Below are 21,556 nucleotides of genomic sequence, written 5' to 3'. Positions count from 1 at the left end.
CATCAATCCATCATAATTAGATACAGTATTAACCCCGCTTACAGCAAGCCCAAAGCCTTGGCTTCAATGTCCACAATCTCAGGGATGAGCTCCTTGAGACTAGGCCGGCGGGGAGACCAGCCCAGCAACTTCTTACCCCGGTACGAAAAGCCGCGGGAGCTGCTTCCCCAGGCATAAAGACCGAACTGGTTGGTCTCAGTCACCTGCTCATCGGTCAAAGGCTCAACCTCGGGGGACGGGATCAGCTTCTTCTCATAGGCCACTTGGGCCACCTGTCGCTGGATATCACCCCAGCAGAAGGGGCCATTCTCTGCCAAATAGTAGCCCTTGTCGTTCCAGGTGGCCTTTCCGCCGCCTGCAGCAGCAGCCTCTCCCAGGAGAAGGTAGAGATCGCTCAGATCCTGAACGTGGATCTGGTGCCAGATGTTCTTGCCCTCGCCGACCTGAAGGCCCTTCTTGCGCTTCAAGACGGCAGCAGCCAGCCAGTATGCTTGCACACTCTTCTGATTGATGGGACCGCGGCCAGGACCATAGATTGTGGGCGGGCAAACAATGGCTATCTTGACGCTGTCGGGGGCACGCTTCCCGGCATTGATGACGATCTCATCAACATTCCGGTGGAAGGAGTCTGCGGGAAGGTTGAGGAGCTCGTCCACACCATCCCAATCGTCATGCTGCTTGGCACGTTCGAGGCCCCACGTGTTGCTGCGGAAGTCTTCCACGGTAAGTATACCGGTGCCCGAGGTGTGAATCCACCACAGGGGCCTCTCAGGGGTGTGGTGGGTGGCGCCCTTTGCAATGGCCTCGGCAGAGGCGACACTATCGCAGTCGGCACAGTCTAATCATGACAAGTAAGCGATACTTCCGTGGTACAGGAAAAGCATGTGTGCGGGGTTGACGTACGGAATACGATGTCAGCATTTTTGACTTCTTCCTCGATGATATCGGCCGATTCAAGGTCACCATGCACGACCCTTACGTTGGGATATTTGGTGGAAAGCTGAGCTGCCTTGTCCTTGTTGCGAACCAGGACGGAGTATTGCCAATCAGGATGGGCCTGGTACACGTTGTAGAAGGTGTCTCCACCAATGTAGCCTGTTGCGCCTGTGCTGGAATGTGAAAGGAGTAGCCATTAATAAATGTTTTATTCGGTGTGATCGGGAACTGGAAACCCACAGGAAGACCTTCTGGGGAGCCATTTTCAGATACTAAGGGCAATGTTCCGGTGCAACCGTTGAGATGGGAGGGGATGGGTTGGGTAAGGGATCTCTGAGGATGCGTGACAGTCGAAGTGGGGGAGGGGAGCTCGGTTTTTATAGCTTGCTCCAAACAAAGGGAACTTCAATGCCAGTTACAGCTTAACCTCCGCCGTGCTTTGAAATCAAGAGGGGGGAGGATGGGTCCTCTCTGGTTAAAGGGTCAATCAGAAAATCAGAACGGAGCAAAAGTGGGGGTGGGGACCAGAAGTGCTGCGTAGGAAGTAGCCAGGGCATCCATCCCTCTACCTACTTCTATCCAAGCTGGTTTGGCAATTGATGGTTCGGATCTTCTTTTCGGTTCCACACTTGAGTGACAGCCTTTCTTGGATGGGCTCTCGGGCATGGACCATCCAATCTGGCGTGATACAGACCCCTCTCTGGAGTCTTGGACATGTCTCGTGTTCGACTGCAACGATGTGTTGTCGTCGAAGATGGGCACCCTCACAGCTACCCCTCATGACGTACATGGGCGGGGCTCGCATCTAGACCCATCAACTGGCCAATTATCCTGGGATGACAGCGGCAACCATCCACCGGATCCATTTCTAGGTTCGTAAGTAGTACCCATAATAACACTGCGTCTACCGCTCCTGGGATCTGGGGTAGGTAACATGGGTACAAAGTAACTGAGAAACTACAGGTAGGTTGGCTTGGAATAGAGCAACATATAGTTCCTCAACAATGACAGTGATCTGAAGAGATGGGCCAGCGCAGTGGGTAACAGATGGGCTGGAATTGAGAAACTCGAGTAGTGCTTATAGTAACAGAAAGCCGATGTCAAAGGGGAATCTTGCACAGAATCATGCCCATGATTTACAGATACTTAGAAGGTGCTTGTAGCCAGGCGACTAGCCGCATTCCGGGCGTCTAGTCGATCATCGTCATCTTCCTCCACAATGGAGCTCACACCACTGGCGGAACGTAGCCGTCCCTTGCCATTGCCTTGGCCATTCACCTCATCATCATCTTCAGTTGGTGAAGGGGCAACAAAGCTGCCACTCAGGCTCCGGCCGAGACTGTCACTGCGTCGAGGTATTCCGCTCCACGCATCACCCTTGGGGCCTTGACTGGACCCAAGGTTGGGTCTCCGGGCAGCCGGGTGGGATTCACGTCCCAGTCGGCTGAGACCCCCGGAAGCGTCAATGGCCCGGATGTCAGGTCGCACACTTTCCAGGGTAGCCAGGGTTCTACGTTCGGCTTCAATCTGGCGCATGGTATATTCGCGCAGGCTCGCCAGCATGTCGCTAGATGTCCGCGCAAACCAACGCTGCTTTTCCGAAAGCAAGTTCGAGGTTACCCGTTGAGTTCTCTTTGCCAGATAGTCCTCGTGGCTCTGGGCCTCGTCCAAAGCATTGATAGCTTCATCCACTTTGTCTGGGCGAACAGAGGAGCTGACTTTCAAACGGTCGGCGGCGGCACGCTTGCTGCGCGTAGCCTGCTGAGCTTGAATCAACTCTCGTAGTAGGATATGACGGTTGGTAAGAGTCTCCTTGACAATAAAGGCATCCGACGAATGGTAGCTTAGCGGATCTCCGAGTGTCGTGGCCTCGGCGGTCGCCTGGACGGCGTGAAAATCCCCGACCGTCTGGATGATCTTTCCTAATTTCCGGTACGCATTTGACAGCCCGGGGTGTGTCTCCTGCACGTGCATCTGGCCTAATTTAACACCAAAGTCGGATTCTGCGAGACCAAGTCCTGAATGCCATAGTGTTAGCACCATGGTCCTTGAGTGTGAACCGAGACATGATTATACCTCGGCGAGCCTTGACCACCCGGTCAACCTTGTGGCTAGTATCCATTGTGCCTAGATAGAACATCTTCACAGTGGGCCGTGCATTTTGCAGTTCAGGCGTGTCGTCGGGGGGCGGCGCAAACTGCTTCAAGACCTTCCTCCGAACCCCGGTTGCGGGCTGCTTCATCCGAACCACAGGGCTATAACCGAAATCGCTCTCGACAAACAAAACCACCTCATCGTCGTGAGTGAGAACGTCATTGCTCAGCACAACATTCAACCATCGTTGCAGAGAAGACTTGACTCTGATTTCGTCCTCCTCAGTTCCTGCGCCGGCAGGAGTTAGTGGGGAAGGGACCGCAGGAACGAACGTTTCCGGATTAGCCGAGATCAAATGGTCGGCGAGCTTGACGAACTCGCCATGGGTACGTCGAACGTCTCGATACTGGGTCGTTCTGAATTTGGGGATATTGGTCTACACGCCTCTAGTTAGTAGCCGCAGGAGGGATCAAGCACAGGATATTGCTAACGTGAACATCGAATCGAAGAATGGGGTCTTTCTTGCCCGTCCTCTCTAAGCCTGTAACTTTCGCTTGGATTTTGTACACCGGGGCTGGTTGTCTAGCATTCTGCCTCGGGCCTGTTTGGTAGCGGGCGGGGAGCTGGGAGCGAGGCTGTTGTCCATACTGCGGCTGCTGCTGGGTGGTATATGGTGGCTGCTCACCAGCATAGCCGGCCTCACCAAGTTGGGCACTCTGCAAGCGCTCCGACAGATCCCGCGAGTCGTTTTCGTTCTCCTGAGACTCGGGTCCTTCGGTAGGCTGCGACTCGGCGGCGGAATTGTATGGAGAATGATCTTGAGGAGGCAAGGGGGCCGGGGGGATGTCGCCAGTCACGGAAGCGGGAAAGGTTGTTTGAGTCGGGCGAGGTGAAGCCCAAGGAGAGGTACCCGCGGGATGATCCGGATCGTGTGATAAGGCAGAGTAGTCCATCGTGGCTGTCTTGGTCAAATGGGACCACGTCTACACCGCGATGCGGGCGCGCAATCATCAGCATTGTTTGGTCCGGAATAGCCATCATCATGGATCAATTGGCGTTTACCTATTGATACACCAGGAGGCGATTGAGAAGAGATATGTGCCGTGATCTCGAACGGACTCGGCTTGACGTGGGGGCGAGGAGGAAGAGGAGGAAAGCGTTGAATTGGGGGGGAACAGTCGAATGGGCGGAACGGGATGGACTTCGGAGGTTACGTCGTCGGTGCCTGTACGGCCTGATTGGCCAGGCATCGACATCCCCGGGTCACTGGACTGCCGCAAAGCAAAAGCTTCAACAGCTTCTTCCTCCACCTTTACTTACTACTAGTGCTAGTATCTGGAGGCTGGTCCTTTCTGCATCGACCATTTTTAATCCCGGTCCAATCGACCATGCATGCTAGATCCTAGACTTTAGAGCATCTCAATCCATTGTCTGCCATTACAGGGACAATTGCCGTCCTTATGGTCGCGGCTCTCTTCTTGCGCGCCTCTCATCAGGCGGCGCGGCCAATTGGCCTCCAACATTGCCAGGCAACCGCCAGCCGATTTGGTGCTAACATGCCCATTATACAAGGCCCCAAAAGATGGCAATTTCCCAAGATACAGATGCTCTCAACATCGGGGACGAAGTGGCAGGCGGATACCCTTGATCGGACTAGGAATATCGGCATCATCGCACATATTGATGCCGGCAAAACGACCACCACCGAGCGCATGCTCTACTACAGTGGCTTCACCAGACGGATAGGAGATGTGGACGAAGGGTCCACAGTCACTGACTTTCTGCCCGCTGAACGAGCTCGTGGGATCACCATCCAATCTGCTGCGATCACCTTCCATTGGCCGCCTCAAGCGGCCGGTGATCAGAATGCAGCAGCTCAGCCTGACTCGCAGGTCCCACGGTCTGCCACTTCGCATACAGTAAACCTAATTGATACACCCGGACATGCAGACTTCACCTTTGAGGTTATGCGGTCCCTACGCATCTTAGATGGTGCAGTGTGTATTCTGGACGGCGTAGCTGGCGTCGAGGCTCAAACGGAGCGAGTCTGGCACCAGGCAAGCACCTATCGTATTCCAAGGATCGTTTACATCAACAAACTGGACAGAGACGGTGCAGCCTTTGGCCGTACAGTGAGGGAGGTTGGCTCCCGCCTGACAGGGTATCCCGCTGTCTGCCAGATTCCGTGGTTCAAGGGCGGCAATGGCCGTTTTGTTGGTGTGGCCGATGTGATCAACTTGCAAGGTCTGCGTTGGGAGGAAGGCGATGGAAAATCGGTCAAAATGTTCAACCTCCAAGAACTGGACAGCGAGGAAGGTCAGCTTGCACAGGAGCTCCGACGTGCAAGGATAGCACTTGTTGAGCTGCTTAGCGAGCACGACGAGACCATGATCGAGAAATTTTTTGAACATGACGAGGACCACCTTGCGGTTCCCCCCATCGACATCCTAGACAGTTTGCGCCGGTGTCTTCTACAAGAGCAGAGTAGGAAAGTTATTCCCGTCTTTGCAGGAGCTAGTTTCCGCAACGTTGGTGTCCAGCCTCTGCTCGACGCCGTGACAAACCTCCTTCCCAGTCCCCTCGAGACTCCGGATCCAGAAGTGAGCATCGGGCACGTCAGCGGAGGTCTTCGCAGTCTGCTCTCCGGTGATTTGTTGGTTAAACAGAGCGAAAAAGCAGCCTCCAAGGGCAAGCAGAAGAAAAAGTCTGTCCTCCAAGCCGAATCCCAAGATCCTATCGCCAAGCTTCAGAGCTGTGCCCTGGCCTTCAAGGTCGTCAATGACGCAAAGCGAGGAGTTCTGGTTTATGTGCGTGTGTACTCGGGATCCCTGGATCGGAACAGCGCTATTTTCAACACCAACCTCAAGGTCTCCGAGCGTGCACCGCGCCTCCTAAAGATGTACGCTAACGAAGCCATCGAGGTGGAATCCATCCCAGAAGGACACATCGGTGTCGTGGCTGGCCTCAAACATGCCCGAACTGGAGATACACTGGTGTCTTATGCAGGCAACAAATTGACGCCGCCAGAACCCCTTGACACCCTCCAACTACGTCCGATCCAGGTCCCACCCCCTGTCTTCTTTGCCAGCATCGAACCACACAGTCTGAGTGAGGAGAAGAAGATCCAAGAATCACTGGCCCTGCTCCTGCGCGAAGACCCCAGTCTCCACGTCACTGTCGATGAAGACTCCGGACAAACCCTACTAAGCGGCATGGGCGAACTCCATCTCGAAATTGCCCGAGACCGCCTGATCAACGACCTCAAGGCCAAAGCCTCAATGGGTCGCATTGAGATCGGCTACCGTGAATGTCCACTTGGCGAGTCGCCCGTTGTGAGCAAATTCTTCGACAAGGATATCGCCGGCCGCAAAGGCAAAGCCGGCTGCACAGCAGCAGTAGAACCGTTTGACCCGGACTACTCACCTCAACTTCCTGAAGACGCCCTGTCAATCGAAACCAAAGATGGCAACCAAATCATCATCCTCGCCCCAGAACTACAAGTCGAAACCAGCCGCAAAGGCATCCAACAAAGTCCCCTGCTACCCGCCGGTCTTGACGTCCACACCTTCCGCAGCTCCCTCCAAAACGGCTGCCTCGCGGCCCTTGCTCGCGGCCCTCAATTCACCTTCCCCATGCACAACACCCGCGTCACCCTCACCTTCGACCCAACCGAGCACCTCTTCGGTACCGACACCACTTCCTCGGCCCTCTCCTCCGCAGCACGTCTCGCCACCTCCACCGCCCTCCGCGAACTTGCCTCCTCCGGCCCAGGCACCTCCCTCATGGAACCCGTCATGAACGTAATCATCAGCGTCGACGAAGCCAGCCTCGGAGCCGTCGTCCACGACATCTCCTCCTCTCGAGGCGGCCACATTGTCTCCCTGGACGAAGAAATCCCCATCACCTCCACCGACCTCTCCCCATCCCCACAACCAGTCGACGACCTCCCACCCATTAACCCGAGCAAGATATACGCCCCTCCGGACCCATTCGAAACAGCCTCCATCGGCGCGTCCATCCCCGACACAGCTAACAGACCCAGAACCATCACAGCAAAGGTCCCCCTCAAAGAAATGGTGGGATACCTGAAACATCTGCGCAGCTTGAGTGCCGGCCGCGGTACGTTCGTGATGAGCGTCGATCGATTCGAGAAGATGAGTTCGCCACGACAGAAGGCTGTTGTGACAGAATTGAGAGGCGGGTTCTATTAGTTTCCTGTCCCTCTGTTTCCCTCGGTCTCTTAGGCTATCCTCCTCCTGATGTGTTGTATAATAAAAAATGAAATTTTGTCCACATTTAGACAGATAAAAATTGTGTATTACTGAACCAACATATTCAATTGGTCCGATATAAATAGGTCTTCGTTTTTTGAGTGCTTGGTGATTTGATGGGGTTTGTTTCTAGTCGATTATTCACCCTCGAGTGACGGACGGAATATAGGGGATTAAATATATATTTTCAAAAGGACTGCCTCGTTGAATATTTCCATGATGCACTAAACCTGGCTGGTCAATATGGAATACAAATATATACAAGATAATGCTGTTATCATGTTCTTTGCTTCGTTCATAAGTGGTTCGAAACCTCAACAGCAGTAGACGGGGCATGGGCATACTCCTCTTTCCTTTTAGCATCAGGCAAGGATAAGAGGAGCTGCACTCTAGACGGGATCACCTGCGCCGTGGCCAGGCGACCAAACGCTACGATATGGCCCTTGCCTACCGGTCGTTCTTCTGTGAACCCGATGTTACGGATCTTGTCCAGACTGAACTCCCGGTTCCGGTCTAACAGCTTGAACAATGCGTAGACAAAGATCCAGGTTTCTGGTCCGATCTCCCGCTTTTTCAGTCCGTATTCCTTGCACATGCGGTCGTAGTCGTCCTGGTGGTCATTCCACCACTGGTCGAAGGGCGCGTAGTCCTTCTGTGTTGGGCCGGTAGCCTTCAGCCCGAAGTAGTCGGTCAGGATTGGCCACTTGTCGCTCCACCGGCTTGGAGTGGCCGTGTCGGCAATGTTGAACGCCTCCCCGTTTGCCTCCTCTGGCTTCACTACCGATAGGTATATCTCCGCACGCGAGATTATGTCTTGGGACGAGTCCGTGAATATGTAGGTGTAGTTGGTCAGTGTGCCTGGGAATGGAACGGTGGCCCCGGGGCCGTTCACATACCGGTACAGGGAGAGGTAAAGGGCGATTGGCTTGACGGTGGTCATGCTCGTGGTGCTGGGGACGTGGCCTATCTACGTTAGTATCTGCAGATTTGTTACAGGTTTATGCTTGATCGCATGCGCATACCGATAATCGCGTCCGGACGGACCTCACACCATCCCCACCTCTTCCCTTGGGCTGCCTCTCGGATCAAGTCGACCTAGCCGTAGTAGAAAACCTCGTCGCCGTACGGAGATGGAACGCGCGGGGCGTTTTCCTTGAGGGGTGTGGGGAATGTGAGCTTGTCGAGATGTTGGAAGACGGCGACACCATAGTTCTGCTTCAATTAGCCTGGGTAACAACAAACTGTTAGCGAGATAGGCATATGTTGGTCCCGGTTTGCAGCACGAAGAAGGTCAAATTTCTGCACAGTTTATCGCTGGCATGGACGGCGTTATATGTCATGGCGACATTGATGCGTTTGATCTCCATCACATTTTCCGTGTACGCGGTGGCATTGGAGTACGCTGTCTAGTTAGTAGACACGCTCTCAGGGCCGTCCTACCCTGTTACCAGAAACAACAGATATCTCACCGAGATAGTATACATGGGTGACCTGGTCCAGCTGTGGAACCGCCTTGTGCATCTGGTTCATTACCTCATCGAGGTCTGCCCGTAAGTTGATCCCGGAGTACACCTCCAGCCTCGGATCGTCGGGGAGGCCTAATTCATCTCTTGTTTGGGGCCGATGAGTCAGGCCGACCACCCGAGAAAAAGTACTAGGAGTTGGATACTCCAGCAGGCTCCTAGTCACAGCCCAGCCGAAGATCCCACTGGCACCAAAAACCAAAGCGACTTTATCCCTCGTGATGCTGCCCATTGCGACTCACTGTTCCAGAGGTGGCAAAGATGGAATCCGAGAAAGGAGGGGGGGTTACATCCCTCGAGCCGGCTCGCCCTCCAGTCCTTATAGAATGGCGGCTTGGTTTCACCAAGAGGCCTAGCAGGGCCCTCAATCGTTGATTAGATCAAAGCCTAGAGGGTGTCCTATGGGTCCGCCATGTCACCATAGTTCAGCCAGCGGGTAACCCCTTCTTTTGGAAGAAGGTGAGCCGAGACTATAGGCCTGTATTATATATGTACGTAAACGACGCAAGAATACGATATGTCTAGTGCGAGACGGCGGCTGTTAGTGGGGATAGCTTGGGGAACTAAACGTGACGGGCCCATTTTGACCGCAAGTTCCAAGCATTTTGACAGGACAGCGGAATGGCTTAATTTGCCCGTTCGGCCCGGCCCGCAGATGTAGATGAACGTGTAGGTATGTGCATGTGGCTCCTGGTTCCCCATCTTTAGGGGGTGGCTGGTCATGATGGTCCTTATATCCACCCACCAGCATTTCAAATCCAGGCCGTTCCTTTGCCCCACTTGGTTGAAAGGAAGTTGGAACAGACTCGGTCTGCCTTTAACTCGTTGTGTCTCAGCTGGCTGGCAAAAATCAAAAGTAGTTGTGCTTACCGAAACATAGCTCTGCTGACCAGAATTAGAGTATCTGGGCCACACGCCTTCTCTACGTCCTTGGCCTAGGCTTCATCAAGCTGTCCCTTCTTTGGTTTTATCTACGACTTGAAGCACGGCGGTACATGCAGTGGCTTGTTTACACCGTCATCTTTATTGTCCTAGGGGTGTCAATCTCGAGCTTCTTCGTTGACACGCTGTCTTGTGTGCCGACCTCCAAATTCTGGGATCCCACCAAATCCGGTCACTGTATGTCGTCTACGTCCCAGCAGAAGTTTTACGAGGTCAACGGCGTCCTTGTCATTGCCATGGATATTCTGATATGGTCCGTCCCAATTCCGATGCTATGGCGTGTTCGTATCTCTCTAGTAAGTACATGATGCTGATAGTATCCCGTCGCATACTAATCATATCCGTAGCGAAAGAAGCTTGCCGTTCTCGGAGTCTTCAGTGTCGGCCTCTTATCCATAGCCGGTACGGCTCAATACCCTTTAATCCTTCTAGAAGCATCGCTGAGACATCAACAGCAGCCTGTGTGCGGTACAACACTGTCCTACAGCTAGCAAACAATCCAGACGAGAGCTACGTTCTCGCTGCCTCGCTCAACTGGTGCGGCATCGAGGCCTACGTTGGTATATAAAATTCACCCCCTGTACCCTGCACATTGCTAATAGATAACTCCCGTAGCTGTGTTTTGTGGCTCCACGCCATCCCTCTATGTCTTCGCAAAGCGCTATCTCCCTCAATTCCTGGACTCCTCCTATGCACAGAAATCTCAAAGTGCCTACCCCGGACAGAGCAACTCGAAGAGATTTAGTGTGCCATTCCGTGCAGCGTCTCGCCCTCGCCTGAGTGAAAGTCGGCTAGGTGAAAGCCAGGATGCACTAAACGACAACGAAGGCATCATGCTCAAGACCGATATCCATTGGGAGGTCACAGATGCGGATGCAGAAGCGAATGTGGATACAGAAGCGAATGTGGATGCAGATGGCAGGATCAATCCTCGTCATGCATAATAAAATGTCACATTGCCAAGTTACAGTTCTATCTAAGATATAGAAATGCGCCCTAATTTATCGTTTCGAAGCCAACTATAGAGCTCCTGAATTCATTCTAACCATCGCCTCCGGTGCAGCTTAGGCCTAGTAATATCATATGAATTAACCAGTTGTTCTCGAAAACCGTCTTAGTAAAAAGGCTTAGGTACAGCCTTATACAAGCCCTAAATCGAATGCAAAAAGGGTACATGTTGGGATTCACATACACTTCATGTAGTATTCAGGGCAAAACCTTGTGTAGTATCCCCGTTCGACTGTCTATAGATTTCCATATAGGTCCTGAAGTGAGTGTAAAAAAGTGTGAAATATATGCATCACGTGATAGCATAATGGGAAAAAGTGAGGTAGCAAGCAGCAAGAAAAATGCAAGTGGTGAGCGGTTTAAACCAATCAGATCCATTCAAAAGATGTAGAAAAAAGTATATTAGATGACCAGTTGCAAACCAAAAAACAAGAGACAATAAACACCAAGATTTCCAAACAGTAGAGCAAGGAAAGTCCAAGAAGATAAACCAAGTCACCCGGCCAACCAACCTGAACACCAAGAAACAAACCATATTCGATTACCCAGTTCCATTACCTCCATCATAACCACAGATCACAGTGGTAGAGAAAGCTGAAGGTCTACCAAGGAGATTTTGTATCCCCCACCGGATCCCCAAAATACCACTGCCCCAAAGTCTTGACCAACTCCTCGTCCTTCTTGCGCAAGTCAAAAAGCCTCGTCGTCCGCATCACCAAGGAGCTACCGTTGAAATATGCTTCGATCAGCCGAGCCTGCTGGGGTCCCATGAAAGAGAATAGGAGGACCTATACAATGTCACTTAGTTCTGAAATATTTCGGAGGTGAAGTAAATTACCGGAGTAGTCATATGTTGGAGGAAGCGAGATCGTCTCATTTGCGCGATTATAAGGCGCAGAGCAATCATGATCTCTCCTCGGAGGATTTTCCCGTCCGTAGCATTCAGGTCGTTATAAAGAAGAGCCTTGAGGTGCGGGTATGAACCCTCCTTGACTTGAATCGCATGCAAACATGCGTACTCGGGAAAGTTGTACTCGATCAGGCCTACAAAAGGCACGTCGCCAATACTGTTTTTCTTTGTGAGAGGTCAAGTCATGGAGGGGAAGGGGAGGATTGAAGGGTTAGATGGTTGGTTGGTTAGCTTACGCCCGACCACACCCGATCGAGGATTTTGTCCTTGCTATGACAAGCGCAGGCAAAAACATAATAGGAAAAATAATTGATCATATTGCGCGCACAGTCGATTGGTCTTCGGGAAATCGGATCAATGGAATCAAAGTCATAATACCCGGGCGGCCTTTCCTGTTCATAGTCCTCGTCCGGATTCAGCAGCAGGGATGAAAGACATGGGGTAAAGAAGGTGGGTTTGGAATCGTTGAGATCCATGGGCAGAAGTTGGATCTTGTGCTTCTCCAGTTGATTCGAGTCGTATTCATGCGCCTCGAGACTTGCAACATGGTTCGTGACTGCACGCAGCACCGCCCGGAGCTCCTGGCGTTTGGGGGACTCAGTAACAGGCATGATTACGATGAGGCGGGATTTGGAGCATGAGAAAAAGAGAGAGGAAGCGGACCTGCCTTATGTTATACCCCGATCAAGGTGGTACCGTACGGAGTAAGTAAATGGGGAACCGAAAGTGACGCGCCGAGGCGGTGGAGCGTCTCATGTTTTGCCGCCAAGGCGGTCACCCAACACCCAGATCATCAGCCAATGGACGACTCCGGTAGGTAGGTTGTGATGAGATCCTTCCTCTGCGGGGTCGGCGCCTGTATACGGCCATGACAGGTTGCGTATCCACCGAAAACAAGACTTGTGGAGTCATAAAGCCGTTGGTCTCCTCTGGATAGTGGGGAAGAATCGAGTCGCCAGACATGCCAGTTAGCCCTTGTGTATGCTGTCTTCACTCTTCGGTCCTCCGCTGGATGGATAATCGACACAGCATCTAACATCAGCTTCGAAAAGTGGTACGATTTCCTGCTCTGTGTACTTACCACCACCTCCCCTATTGTTACGCATACTCTCATGTACTTCTCTTTTCATGCATAAAAAACATCAACTAGCTAATCCACCTAAGCACCCCACCTTGACGGTCTGCAGTATACCGTACAAAATGATCGCACACCCAGCAGCCAGCAGCAGGAGACGTGATAAGCCCGTGTTGAGGTCATGCAGAATAAAATGTCACATTGCCCAAATTAGACTTTTGTCTGAGATATAGAACTGCGCCCTACTTTTATCGTTAGCCCTAATATAGTAGAGATATCATGCTCTATTACTGATTCCTCAAGAATCAGTCTATCATCGTGAACATAGGCTATATTGTCATTATTATACTAATCCTACAGGTTTTAAGACTTCTTTCTTATCCAGTTGAGAAACTTTCTAGTACCTTGACAAGTAGATCCTATCACACTACCTGAAGCCCTATTTAGAATACTATTTGAGACATTGGATATAAGATATTGAAAATATTTACAAAGTTCCTAAATAACGTCCTGAATAAGACCTTAGCTTATCTAAAGCCCTGTTTAAGACTTCATGTACAGTCTTATAAAATCGACTCAATTATTACTAAGATTCTATCAAACGCCTTGTCTAAGGCCTTATATACAGCTTTATGATTCACAACTATTTAGATAAATGACCCTGAATGTGAGGATTGGAAACCTCACATGACTCACCTCCGCAGTTATACCTAAGCAAGCTTATAAATGTGCACCTTGCAGGCTACTGAGCCTTGTATCCTAGTCATTTGCCAGATAGCCAAGTTAGTAAACTCGTGGCGTAGGTGGGATCATGTCTTAAAGCGCACTAAGATCGGATTCTGACACTGAATGAGGCACAAAATGGGGGGGATGTTCTATTCTCAGACGCTGTATCCTCAGGTGCTGTAGTTTCAGCCTGCAGTCTTGAGATATGCAAGGTAATCATTATTGTATTCAGCAAAGGTTATGATTATCTCATGCGGACACTGAGAAACATGGATTCGCCTGCAAGTGACTGGCTGTCAGGGTCATGGATAGTTGTAGGCGATGGAGGGGAAGAGACTAACAGTTTATCAATATGACTTCCATCGGTATCATTCATGATCCATCCAACCATTTGGGCGCTCTCCTGCATGTTGGGTCTCAAAACCAACCCAAAAAATAAATCATAGTATTACATGCACCAATTACATGAAGATACCTCTTGAAATAACCAACATTTGGATTTCTGTAATATATGAGGTCTTGATGTTAAAGTGAGAATAGACTGATTCTAGTTTCACTTGACTTAACATTGAGGAGAGTTGTCTTTTACATGGGTGAGATAGCACATATATATATCTGTTCCCAATCCCTGTCATAAGTAAGCTTCAGCCACCGTGATAGTACTCAACACTTGGGTCCTTGACGGGTTTCGGGGTGACCCGTGGTTACTCCAATCACAGGGTGCCTTTAAGAGTCGACGAAATAGAATTAATATATTCGGGTGAAACGTATCTATTCTGCATAAAACAACACTAGACAGATTTCACCTGACCTGCTGGATCAGAAGGTCAATCAAGACGAATTAATCACCCTGTTAAGGTGCCATATACATTATGCATATTCTTTACTATTGAAAGACATGATTACATCTCTTCTCTTAAAGTAGCCTCCACGTCTAATGAACTCAGAGAAATTAGCGTTATCATAACCCCTTCTGCGCGACTTCCATAGGTTCTGAGCCTCTTGGCAGGCTTTTAAGTGATGTAAAAACTCGTTATGTGAGTATACTTTGTCTCTCATCGCACAGGCTCCGGATTCGACCCTTGAAGACCTCAGAGCTTTCTCCAAAGCGACCTGGCAGCCACTACAGGAGATACCTCTCTGAACGACGCCTCTCTTATGATCGAAATAAGGTAGGGATGTGGTTACCATATAAGGAAGTAGTACTGTTTTTTTTTTGAGCGTTTAACTCGCGTCTCATCGACCCCGTCGTTCAGGTAGAGCGCGCTGATCGATCGCTTAGTACGATTTCAGTCCTTCTTTTTCGTACCGTCTCAGCCATTGAGTATATCCCAGGTAAAGTCCTCACTGTAGGCATCATACTGCAAACGCGTCCCGAACGCCGCTTGATGCGGTGCTTAACATCGGAGAGAGCCAAGACGCAAGGAAGAGCATCTGCCCGAATGCAGGAGAAACAGCACCTTCTAAATGACAGAAGAAAGATAAAACCGCCAAAGGCACCACAGAAGTGACAATTCATGGTACATAGAACATCGAATAAGTCTGAGAGTAGAAACCATGTCGCGATATTGGTCCTTAAAGTGATACACAGCGCCTCAAGAGCATGGCTGACAACCACTTTGTAAGAATTAATGGCACTGACGGCCTGTCGGGCACGGCGATTGACTTGGCGAAATCGAAACAAAGACCATATGTCAAGGAGAAGGCATATCTGGTGAACAATCTCAAGCGGCAAGATTTCAAGTTTTCCCAAACATGAATACGTAATATGGATATCTTCAACCAGCGAGGTGCGTACCGGCCTATGATCCTCAGGATTTGTCCTGATGACCGCTAAGTCAAAGTCACATCGATGATAAGATGCGGTACGGATTATATTCGATATCAGCACATCATCAGCTTCAGAAGAACGCGTTGTTGCCTCGCCTAAATCCATTCCAGAACGCTGGTTGGCACGTAGTATATATTCGTAATTACCCAATATAGAAGAACGTAGTAAAATATCGAGTCTTGAGACTTCCTGTAGGTGGATAAAGCTGTTTTGATGAGCGATTGTCGATTTCAGGCAAGACTATCCAAGGGCTGGCCATGAACAGCATATGGTGGCTTCGAGTACGTGACCTACGGAACAATGATCTTCCAGGTCCGACAAACGAGAATAACCTCGAAACGAATCTCCATTCGCCAACCAAAAGTCGCGAATGACGAGCCTCAACTGCCTACGGGCCTTGGAATTTATGGTCCCCTAGACGTTCATTACCATGTCAGACTAAATCTTCATAAGTTACCTATGTCGACATTGAACCGGTGGGGGGGGGGGGGGGGGGTGTGGAAAGCCAATCATAACACACACACATTCCATTAACGCCCGGCGGCTAAGCCGAAAGGGCAACTATGAACTATGTACATCTGCTGTATCTCCTTCGCGCCCATAAATGATTACTTTCAGTATATGACCTCTCAGCTATCAATATCGTGGGGGTCCTTGTCGATTAGTAATTTTATTAACAAATAGACTGGCTTAAAGGCTCTTCTTCAAATATTCAACATCCTATCCTCGGCAGTTAAAGCGCGTCTACCATCTGTGGCACAAGGTGGCTGGTGTAGATTAGCTAAGGAAAGGGTGTTATTATGTTAATCGACGTGATTAGACGGTGTCAAGTCGGCCTGTGGCGATGGTAAATCATATTAAGACTTGTACTATCTCCAAATTCGGCGTCCATTGCTGATTATCAGAAGGTTGCTCTCCTCTAGATACCTCTCTAGAATCATCAAACATGCCAAACAAACAACCCACCTGCCACCTGGACTAACCTTAGAGGGTTAGCCCTTCCATATCACTCTTCGATCCTCCGCTGGATGATAGGCGACAAGTACCACTGCCCACCACTTAACATCACCTTCGAAACGTGGTGTAGTTTCCTAGGTACTTACCGTCATCTTCCCATTTCATTTTGTTATATTTATTATTACGTGCTTCTCTTCTCTTTCCATGCACACCAACATCAACTGGCCAACTGCCCCTCCCCCCATAACACGGCTCCCCACCTTGGTGGAGTATACCGTACAAGATGATCGCACATCCAGCAGTCAACAGCAGGAGACGTGATAAGCCCGTGTTGAGCTGTTCTTTCTGCAGAGTACGCAGTAAGTGGTCTATTACGTGCTCACTCAAAGTCAAGTCCGGTATGCTGACACTTTCAGGCTGCGTTGCGACAGACAATCACCTTGTAGCTCTTGCTTGAAACGTGGCAAGCCGGAAGAATGCACATACAGCTCCTCGGAGCAGGAGCGCAAAGATGCTGTTGACTACAGACCACATGCCAGGAGCCAAGAGGCCCGCCAGAGAGTTGTCCGTCTTGAGAAACTCGTAACCCAGATGAGGGATCAAATGAGGGCTATGGAACAGGCTTCTGACCAGACGTCCAGTAATCTAGCACCCTTATCCGGATTTTCTTTGAACCACGCCCTGCTCTTCTAGATGGTCATGTAGCGGACACTGTAGGAAAACTGACTCTCACCGATAGCCATGCCATCTATAGTGGCAGCACTCACTGGGTCACCATCTTAGAGGATGTAAGTTGCATTTTCAATCTCAAATTATTATTCAGTAACCTTTTTAGATCCAATCCCTCAAAGAAGAGCTGTCCAGTGACCACCCAGAGGCCATCAGAAGTCGAGAATCAACTACAGTCGATGTTGATTTAGTCACCGAGCCTCCAGCCACCAGGATATCACTTCTCTTAAACCACCCCTCTCTTCCGAAGGAGCAGATACTCGCCATGATACCCCCACGCAAGGTAGTTGATAGGCATGTCTCCCACTTCTTCAATGCCTTTGACTTTGCTTCATGTACGCTCTATAATGAGTTCATGATTGGAGTCTTCTTGCTAACGCGGGTCAGGTATTCTTCATCGGGGAAAATTTCTCGCAGAGGTGAGGTATTTCCTTGACCACTGCTTCTTCCTATGCTCATCTCTGCATATAGTACTCTGAATTCTGGGATAATCCTCCGACTGCGCCCATCATGTGGGTAGGGCTCCTGTTCAGCGTGATGTGCACTTCCGTGTTCCTCCAGCAGCATAATATTGGCATATATGCTGCAGAAACGCAAGAAGCTCTAGAGACATATCGAACTCTTACCATTCACTGCTTGGTCGCCGGAAACTATATGCGGCCAACCCAATACACCATCGAAGTGCTGACCTTACATTTTGCCATTGACCAAAGCATGAATCTTAATACAGATATCGGTAACTGGGTTTTAATTGGTGTAATCATTCGGCTCGCATTGCGCGTGGGGCTGCACCGTGATCCATCGCACTGGTCCAATATTAGACCATTGGAGGCGGAATTCCGACGGCGGCTTTGGATCATATTGTATCATATGGATTTCTTCACAAGCACTCAGGTCGGTCTGCCCCGGATCATCAAAGACTCCCAGTGTGATGCACGCCCGCCTGCAAATTTGTTCGACGATGACCTGAACTTTGGGCATGAGGAAGTACCACCTGAGCGGCCATTAACAGATCCTACTCCGCTTTCGCACATTATCCAAAGACAGAGCATTATCAAGGTAGCCGCGGAGACTTATGACGCGACCGAAGCAGGACCGCCATCATCCACCACCATTGCTGCGCTGAGTGCCAAACTTGAGAAGGCGATTGACGCTATCCCTGAGCAGTCAAGGTATCGGTCGACAGATATATGGATTGGGGATAGCCCTGCTACGATCCTGCACCGAATGTTTCTTGACATTCTCATCAACAAGGCTGTCTATCTCCTGTATCGAAGAAGCTTTATGAAAGTCTCAGTAGGGGAAGAAACCACAAAATCCACCAAACTATGCATCAACGCCGCCTTGTCAATCTTAGAACATCAGCGAAGATTGAACGAAGAGGCTCAACCAGGAGGTATCATGTTCAGTGTTCGCTGGCGGGTAGCCTCGTCCCTTAACCATGAGTTTCTGCAAACCACGATGATGCTATGTTTTGCTTTGAGTCGCTCTCACGAGGGTCTAAATGGTCTGGCCGATTCCGACGCTCTCCATCGACGGGATGAAATCTTAGAGGCATTGATCATTGCAAAAGGTCTTTGGGAACAGGATTCCGACCGGTCTGTAGAGGCGCGCAGAGCAGCAACGGCCATCGCGTCCGTGCTCAAGCTGAATTTGAACAAGTCAAGCTCGCCAACTCTGATCACTTCAGACGGTGGGAGTAATGCACCAATGCACGAGTACTCTTCTACTACTGTTCACCCGACAGGGTTCTTTGAAGAAATGCCGGGGACTGCATCGGGCTATCCTCTTGATCTAGACTCTGAACAAAATATGATGATCAACCCCCCCTTCGCTGCAGTTGATCCTGATGTGACGGCATTCGGAAACTTGTGGGACGATTACATAGCCGAGCCCATAGAGGGGAATTGGGCGGGGATGCCTTAAGTGCACCGGGTGCCTGGAAGGGCGATGGTTGGGCTCTATGACTTCCATGCAGCATTCGTCCAGATATTACTCCTGGGAATGGCTATTCTAAAACAACTATTATTGTGATGCCGGAGTGTCACCGATCGCGACACTTGGTGCTGCATAAGCAGCGACGTTGGATTGGCCCACCAAATCATTTCAGGTGTCATGCTTGTTAAAGACTAATCATTTGTCAGTTATCTACAAGGAGACCGATAATCAATTCGATGGATGTACTGAATGAATGGAGGAATCTGTATTCATAGGTACCACGGGGTGTCACGGGCTAGATCGCGGAGGGTCGGGAGACGGACAGTCGGACGGTGAGGTGGATATCATGACACCCGAGACCATTCCTACTATGCTATCGCCAACCACCCTCCGTGACGGAGGCCATCAAAGTGCTTGCGTTCTTAAGGTAGGGGTATCCGCGTTGCAACCATGCCGCTTCAACAATCAGCAGCGACAGTGAGCTGCTACAACAAAAGCTTCGACTCAACTCAGTCAAACAAGTTGCACAATGGATTCTTCCAGCTTAGATCATCTGCAGGGCCATGAGAAGGGAGATATCTCAAAAGTTCCACCAGAGCCTTCCGATGAGCACGAGTACCCCTCAGGTCTTAGGCTCGGGCTGCTGATGACCTCCCTCTACATTGCCATGTTCCTAGTTGCCTTGGTCAGTCCAAGGTCCATACACCTTGCAATGTGCTGACCAGGAGCGTTATAGGACAAACTCATCGTCTCAACTGCCACACCATCCATCACCGATGAATTCCACGCGTCAAACGAGGTTGGTTGGTATGGAACGGCCTACATGCTCACCAACTGCGCCTTTCTACTCGTCTCTGGAAAAATATACACCTTCGTCAGCGTCAAAGCGGTCTTTCTCGCCTCTGTTGTTCTGTTTGAGATCGGTTCTGCCATCTGCGGCGCAGCACCCAACTCGGTTGCCTTTATCATAGGTAGGGCCATTGCCGGATTGGGGGCCGCCGGGGTCCAAGAAGGCATTGTGCGTCCAATCCCGCTTATATCCCGTTAATCTGCTCATCTTCATTCCAGCTAGTCCTCATAATTTATGCTGTCCCACTTGCGAAGCGACCCAAGTACCAGGGCTTATTTGGTGCGATTTATGGCATCTCTTCCATAATCGGCCCGCTTATTGGCGGCGCGTTCACTTCAAACATTTCTTGGAGATGGTGCTTTTACATCAATCTTCCTTTTGGAGGCGTGGTCCTCCTATTCGTCTTTATCCTGTTACAGGTCCCTGGTGCCTCGTCCAAGGATGCCTCGACGTGGAAACACAGATTGGCGCAGCTCAACATAGAAGGGGTGGTTGCTCTCCTCCCAGGGGTTGTCTGCCTCTGTTTGGCTCTGGAATGGGGTGGTTTCACGTACAGTGTAAGTTTTTCAGTTTCCTGCTACGGTTAGCTGCTCGAGGCTGACCATATAACAGTGGAGGAATGGGCGTATCATTGCCTTACTTACAGTCGCTTTCATCATGTTGATCGTATTTATCTTCGTTCAGATCTGGAGACCTAGAACAGCCACGGTGCCACCACATATTTTCATTCAACGAAGCATTCTTGCTGGCTTCTGGGTGACCTGCGCGGTTGGGGTGCACATGACAATGTTTAGTAAGTTGCCACCTACCATATGAAAGAGAGACTCGTGCTAATTGAAATTGCTAGTCTACTATCTTCCGATCTGGTTTCAGTCCGTCAAGGGTAACTCCGCCGTTAAGAGCGGCATTCACCTGCTCCCCCTGGTGATTGCCATGGTTGTTTCGTCTATTATTAGCGGGGTGGGAACGACTCAAGCCGGTTACTACACGCCCTTCCTGGTCGCCGGCACATGCATTGTATCGATTGGGGCAGGGCTTCTCACTATCCTCCAAGTTAACAGCACCACTGGCCAATGGATCGGGTATCAGATCATATACGGTCTTGGCTTGGGCTGTTGCTTCCAGGCGCCCACCATGGCTGCGCAGACGGTACTCCCCCGCGAAGAAGTGGCCATTGGGGCTTCCCTGATGCTTTTTGGCCAAACTCTCTTCGGTGCCATATTCGTGTCGGTCGGCCAGAACGTTCTCGACCAACATCTGGCTATCCGTCTTGCCCGCCTTTCTGGCATCAACATCACACCCGAAACTATTAAACGCGCTGGTATTACTGGCCTTTTCAGGATTATTCCGCCCCAGGACCACACTGCTGTTCTGGAGGCTTATGATGCCTCGCTGCGCTTGTGTTTTGTGATTGGCCTTGTCTTTGCCTGTCTGTCTGTCATCGGCAGCATTGGCATGGAGTGGCGCAACGTCAAGAAACAAGACGGAAACAAAAAATCGACTAGCGAAACTGCCGGTGAAGTCCAACTTGAGCGTATGGAGCAATGAGGTCACTAGCTAGTAGTAGCTTAATAGAAAGTGCACATTCGATCAGAGCGGGACCGGGGGCGGAGACTCGGTGGAACCTATTTCCGGGGGGCCGATGCCGCCCTCCCCGACTTTGCGGAGAATCTGATTGGGCCATGATGGCGTATGAGTCAAACGGAAAACTTGCCGGGGCGATAAGAGATCGCCGTCATTCCTGCGTTCCATTCTTTCTTTCCCTT

General features: G+C 50.5%; 9 protein-coding genes across 9 annotated transcripts; 4 read left to right on the top strand and 5 right to left on the bottom strand.

The window, feature by feature from the left end:
- Positions 1–27: 27 nt before the first annotated feature.
- Positions 28–1,290, bottom strand: BO94DRAFT_98235 (putative nucleoside-diphosphate-sugar epimerase). The gene is made up of 3 exons (XM_025617775.1): positions 1,177–1,290; positions 904–1,109; positions 28–838 (listed from the first exon to the last, which is right to left on the bottom strand). Exons 1-3 carry the CDS (start codon positions 1,197–1,199, stop codon positions 39–41), a joined length of 1,029 nt encoding a protein of 342 aa, XP_025466841.1. The 5' UTR covers positions 1,200–1,290; the 3' UTR covers positions 28–38.
- A 621-nt stretch (positions 1,291–1,911) lies between these two features.
- Positions 1,912–4,200, bottom strand: BO94DRAFT_98233 (retromer subunit VPS17). The gene is made up of 4 exons (XM_025617774.1): positions 4,093–4,200; positions 3,522–4,013; positions 3,013–3,466; positions 1,912–2,954 (listed from the first exon to the last, which is right to left on the bottom strand). Exons 2-4 carry the CDS (start codon positions 3,981–3,983, stop codon positions 2,083–2,085), a joined length of 1,788 nt encoding a protein of 595 aa, XP_025466840.1. The 5' UTR covers positions 3,984–4,013; positions 4,093–4,200; the 3' UTR covers positions 1,912–2,082.
- A 175-nt stretch (positions 4,201–4,375) lies between these two features.
- On the top strand, positions 4,376–7,319 carry BO94DRAFT_535958 (mitochondrial elongation factor MEF2). The gene has a single exon (XM_025611906.1). It carries the CDS (start codon positions 4,587–4,589, stop codon positions 7,239–7,241), a length of 2,655 nt encoding a protein of 884 aa, XP_025466839.1. The 5' UTR covers positions 4,376–4,586; the 3' UTR covers positions 7,242–7,319.
- A 277-nt stretch (positions 7,320–7,596) lies between these two features.
- Positions 7,597–9,056, bottom strand: BO94DRAFT_586379 (SDR family oxidoreductase; the record flags this gene model as incomplete). Its single annotated transcript, XM_025615760.1, has 5 exons — positions 7,597–8,264; positions 8,324–8,396; positions 8,439–8,513; positions 8,585–8,703; positions 8,771–9,056. The coding sequence occupies 5 exons, from the start codon at positions 9,054–9,056 to the stop codon at positions 7,597–7,599; spliced, it is 1,221 nt and encodes a 406-aa protein (XP_025466838.1).
- Positions 9,057–9,726: 670 nt separating this feature from the next.
- BO94DRAFT_597978 (uncharacterized protein) lies at positions 9,727–10,710 on the top strand (the record flags this gene model as incomplete). The annotated part of the gene is made up of 4 exons (XM_025616281.1): positions 9,727–10,062; positions 10,123–10,168; positions 10,222–10,326; positions 10,382–10,710. Coding segments are annotated over 4 exons (816 nt in total), but the record flags the coding sequence as incomplete, so codon positions are not given.
- Positions 10,711–11,270: 560 nt separating this feature from the next.
- Positions 11,271–12,295, bottom strand: BO94DRAFT_597969 (uncharacterized protein; the record flags this gene model as incomplete). The annotated part of the gene is made up of 3 exons (XM_025616280.1): positions 11,271–11,562; positions 11,613–11,849; positions 11,921–12,295. 3 exons carry the CDS (start codon positions 12,293–12,295, stop codon positions 11,377–11,379), a joined length of 798 nt encoding a protein of 265 aa, XP_025466836.1. The 3' UTR covers positions 11,271–11,376.
- A 2,060-nt stretch (positions 12,296–14,355) lies between these two features.
- On the bottom strand, positions 14,356–15,539 carry BO94DRAFT_566542 (F-box protein; the record flags this gene model as incomplete). Its single annotated transcript, XM_025614563.1, is given in 3 exon segments — positions 14,356–14,690; positions 14,730–14,751; positions 14,771–15,539. 3 exon segments carry the CDS (start codon positions 15,419–15,421, stop codon positions 14,356–14,358), a joined length of 1,008 nt encoding a protein of 335 aa, XP_025466835.1. The 5' UTR covers positions 15,422–15,539.
- Positions 15,540–16,477: 938 nt separating this feature from the next.
- BO94DRAFT_586376 (Zn(II)2Cys6 transcription factor) lies at positions 16,478–18,928 on the top strand (the record flags this gene model as incomplete). The annotated part of the gene is made up of 6 exons (XM_025615759.1): positions 16,478–16,590; positions 16,690–16,913; positions 16,967–17,061; positions 17,109–17,337; positions 17,390–17,421; positions 17,474–18,928. The coding sequence occupies 6 exons, from the start codon at positions 16,478–16,480 to the stop codon at positions 18,926–18,928; spliced, it is 2,148 nt and encodes a 715-aa protein (XP_025466834.1).
- A 541-nt stretch (positions 18,929–19,469) lies between these two features.
- BO94DRAFT_518307 (MDR family MFS transporter) lies at positions 19,470–21,511 on the top strand (the record flags this gene model as incomplete). The annotated part of the gene is made up of 5 exons (XM_025610028.1): positions 19,470–19,625; positions 19,677–19,958; positions 20,009–20,347; positions 20,403–20,583; positions 20,638–21,511. 5 exons carry the CDS (start codon positions 19,470–19,472, stop codon positions 21,336–21,338), a joined length of 1,659 nt encoding a protein of 552 aa, XP_025466833.1. The 3' UTR covers positions 21,339–21,511.
- Positions 21,512–21,556: the final 45 nt, after the last annotated feature.

Source organism: Aspergillus sclerotioniger (assembly GCF_003184525.1).
Source record: "Aspergillus sclerotioniger CBS 115572 chromosome Unknown BO94scaffold_16, whole genome shotgun sequence".
Lineage (NCBI taxonomy): Eukaryota > Fungi > Ascomycota > Eurotiomycetes > Eurotiales > Aspergillaceae > Aspergillus > Aspergillus sclerotioniger.
The sequence above is the reverse complement of the archived record's forward strand: the minus strand, read 5'-3'. Positions and strand labels throughout refer to the sequence as shown.

Coding starts and splice junctions, on each gene's coding strand:
- BO94DRAFT_535958 (XM_025611906.1), top strand. CDS start 4,587: ATGCCCATTATACAAGGCCCCAAAAGATGGCAATTTCCCAAGATACAG.
- BO94DRAFT_98235 (XM_025617775.1), bottom strand. CDS start 1,199: ATGGCTCCCCAGAAGGTCTTCCT. Junction 1,110..1,176: donor GCTCCCCAGAAGGTCTTCCT/GTGGGTTTCCAG, acceptor TTCACATTCCAG/CACAGGCGCAACAGGCTACA. Junction 839..903: donor AAATGCTGACATCGTATTCC/GTACGTCAACCC, acceptor TGTCATGATTAG/ACTGTGCCGACTGCGATAGT.
- BO94DRAFT_98233 (XM_025617774.1), bottom strand. CDS start 3,983: ATGGACTACTCTGCCTTATCACACGATCCGGATCATCCCGCGGGTACC. Junction 3,467..3,521: donor TTCTTCGATTCGATGTTCAC/GTTAGCAATATC, acceptor AGAGGCGTGTAG/ACCAATATCCCCAAATTCAG. Junction 2,955..3,012: donor GGTGGTCAAGGCTCGCCGAG/GTATAATCATGT, acceptor TATGGCATTCAG/GACTTGGTCTCGCAGAATCC.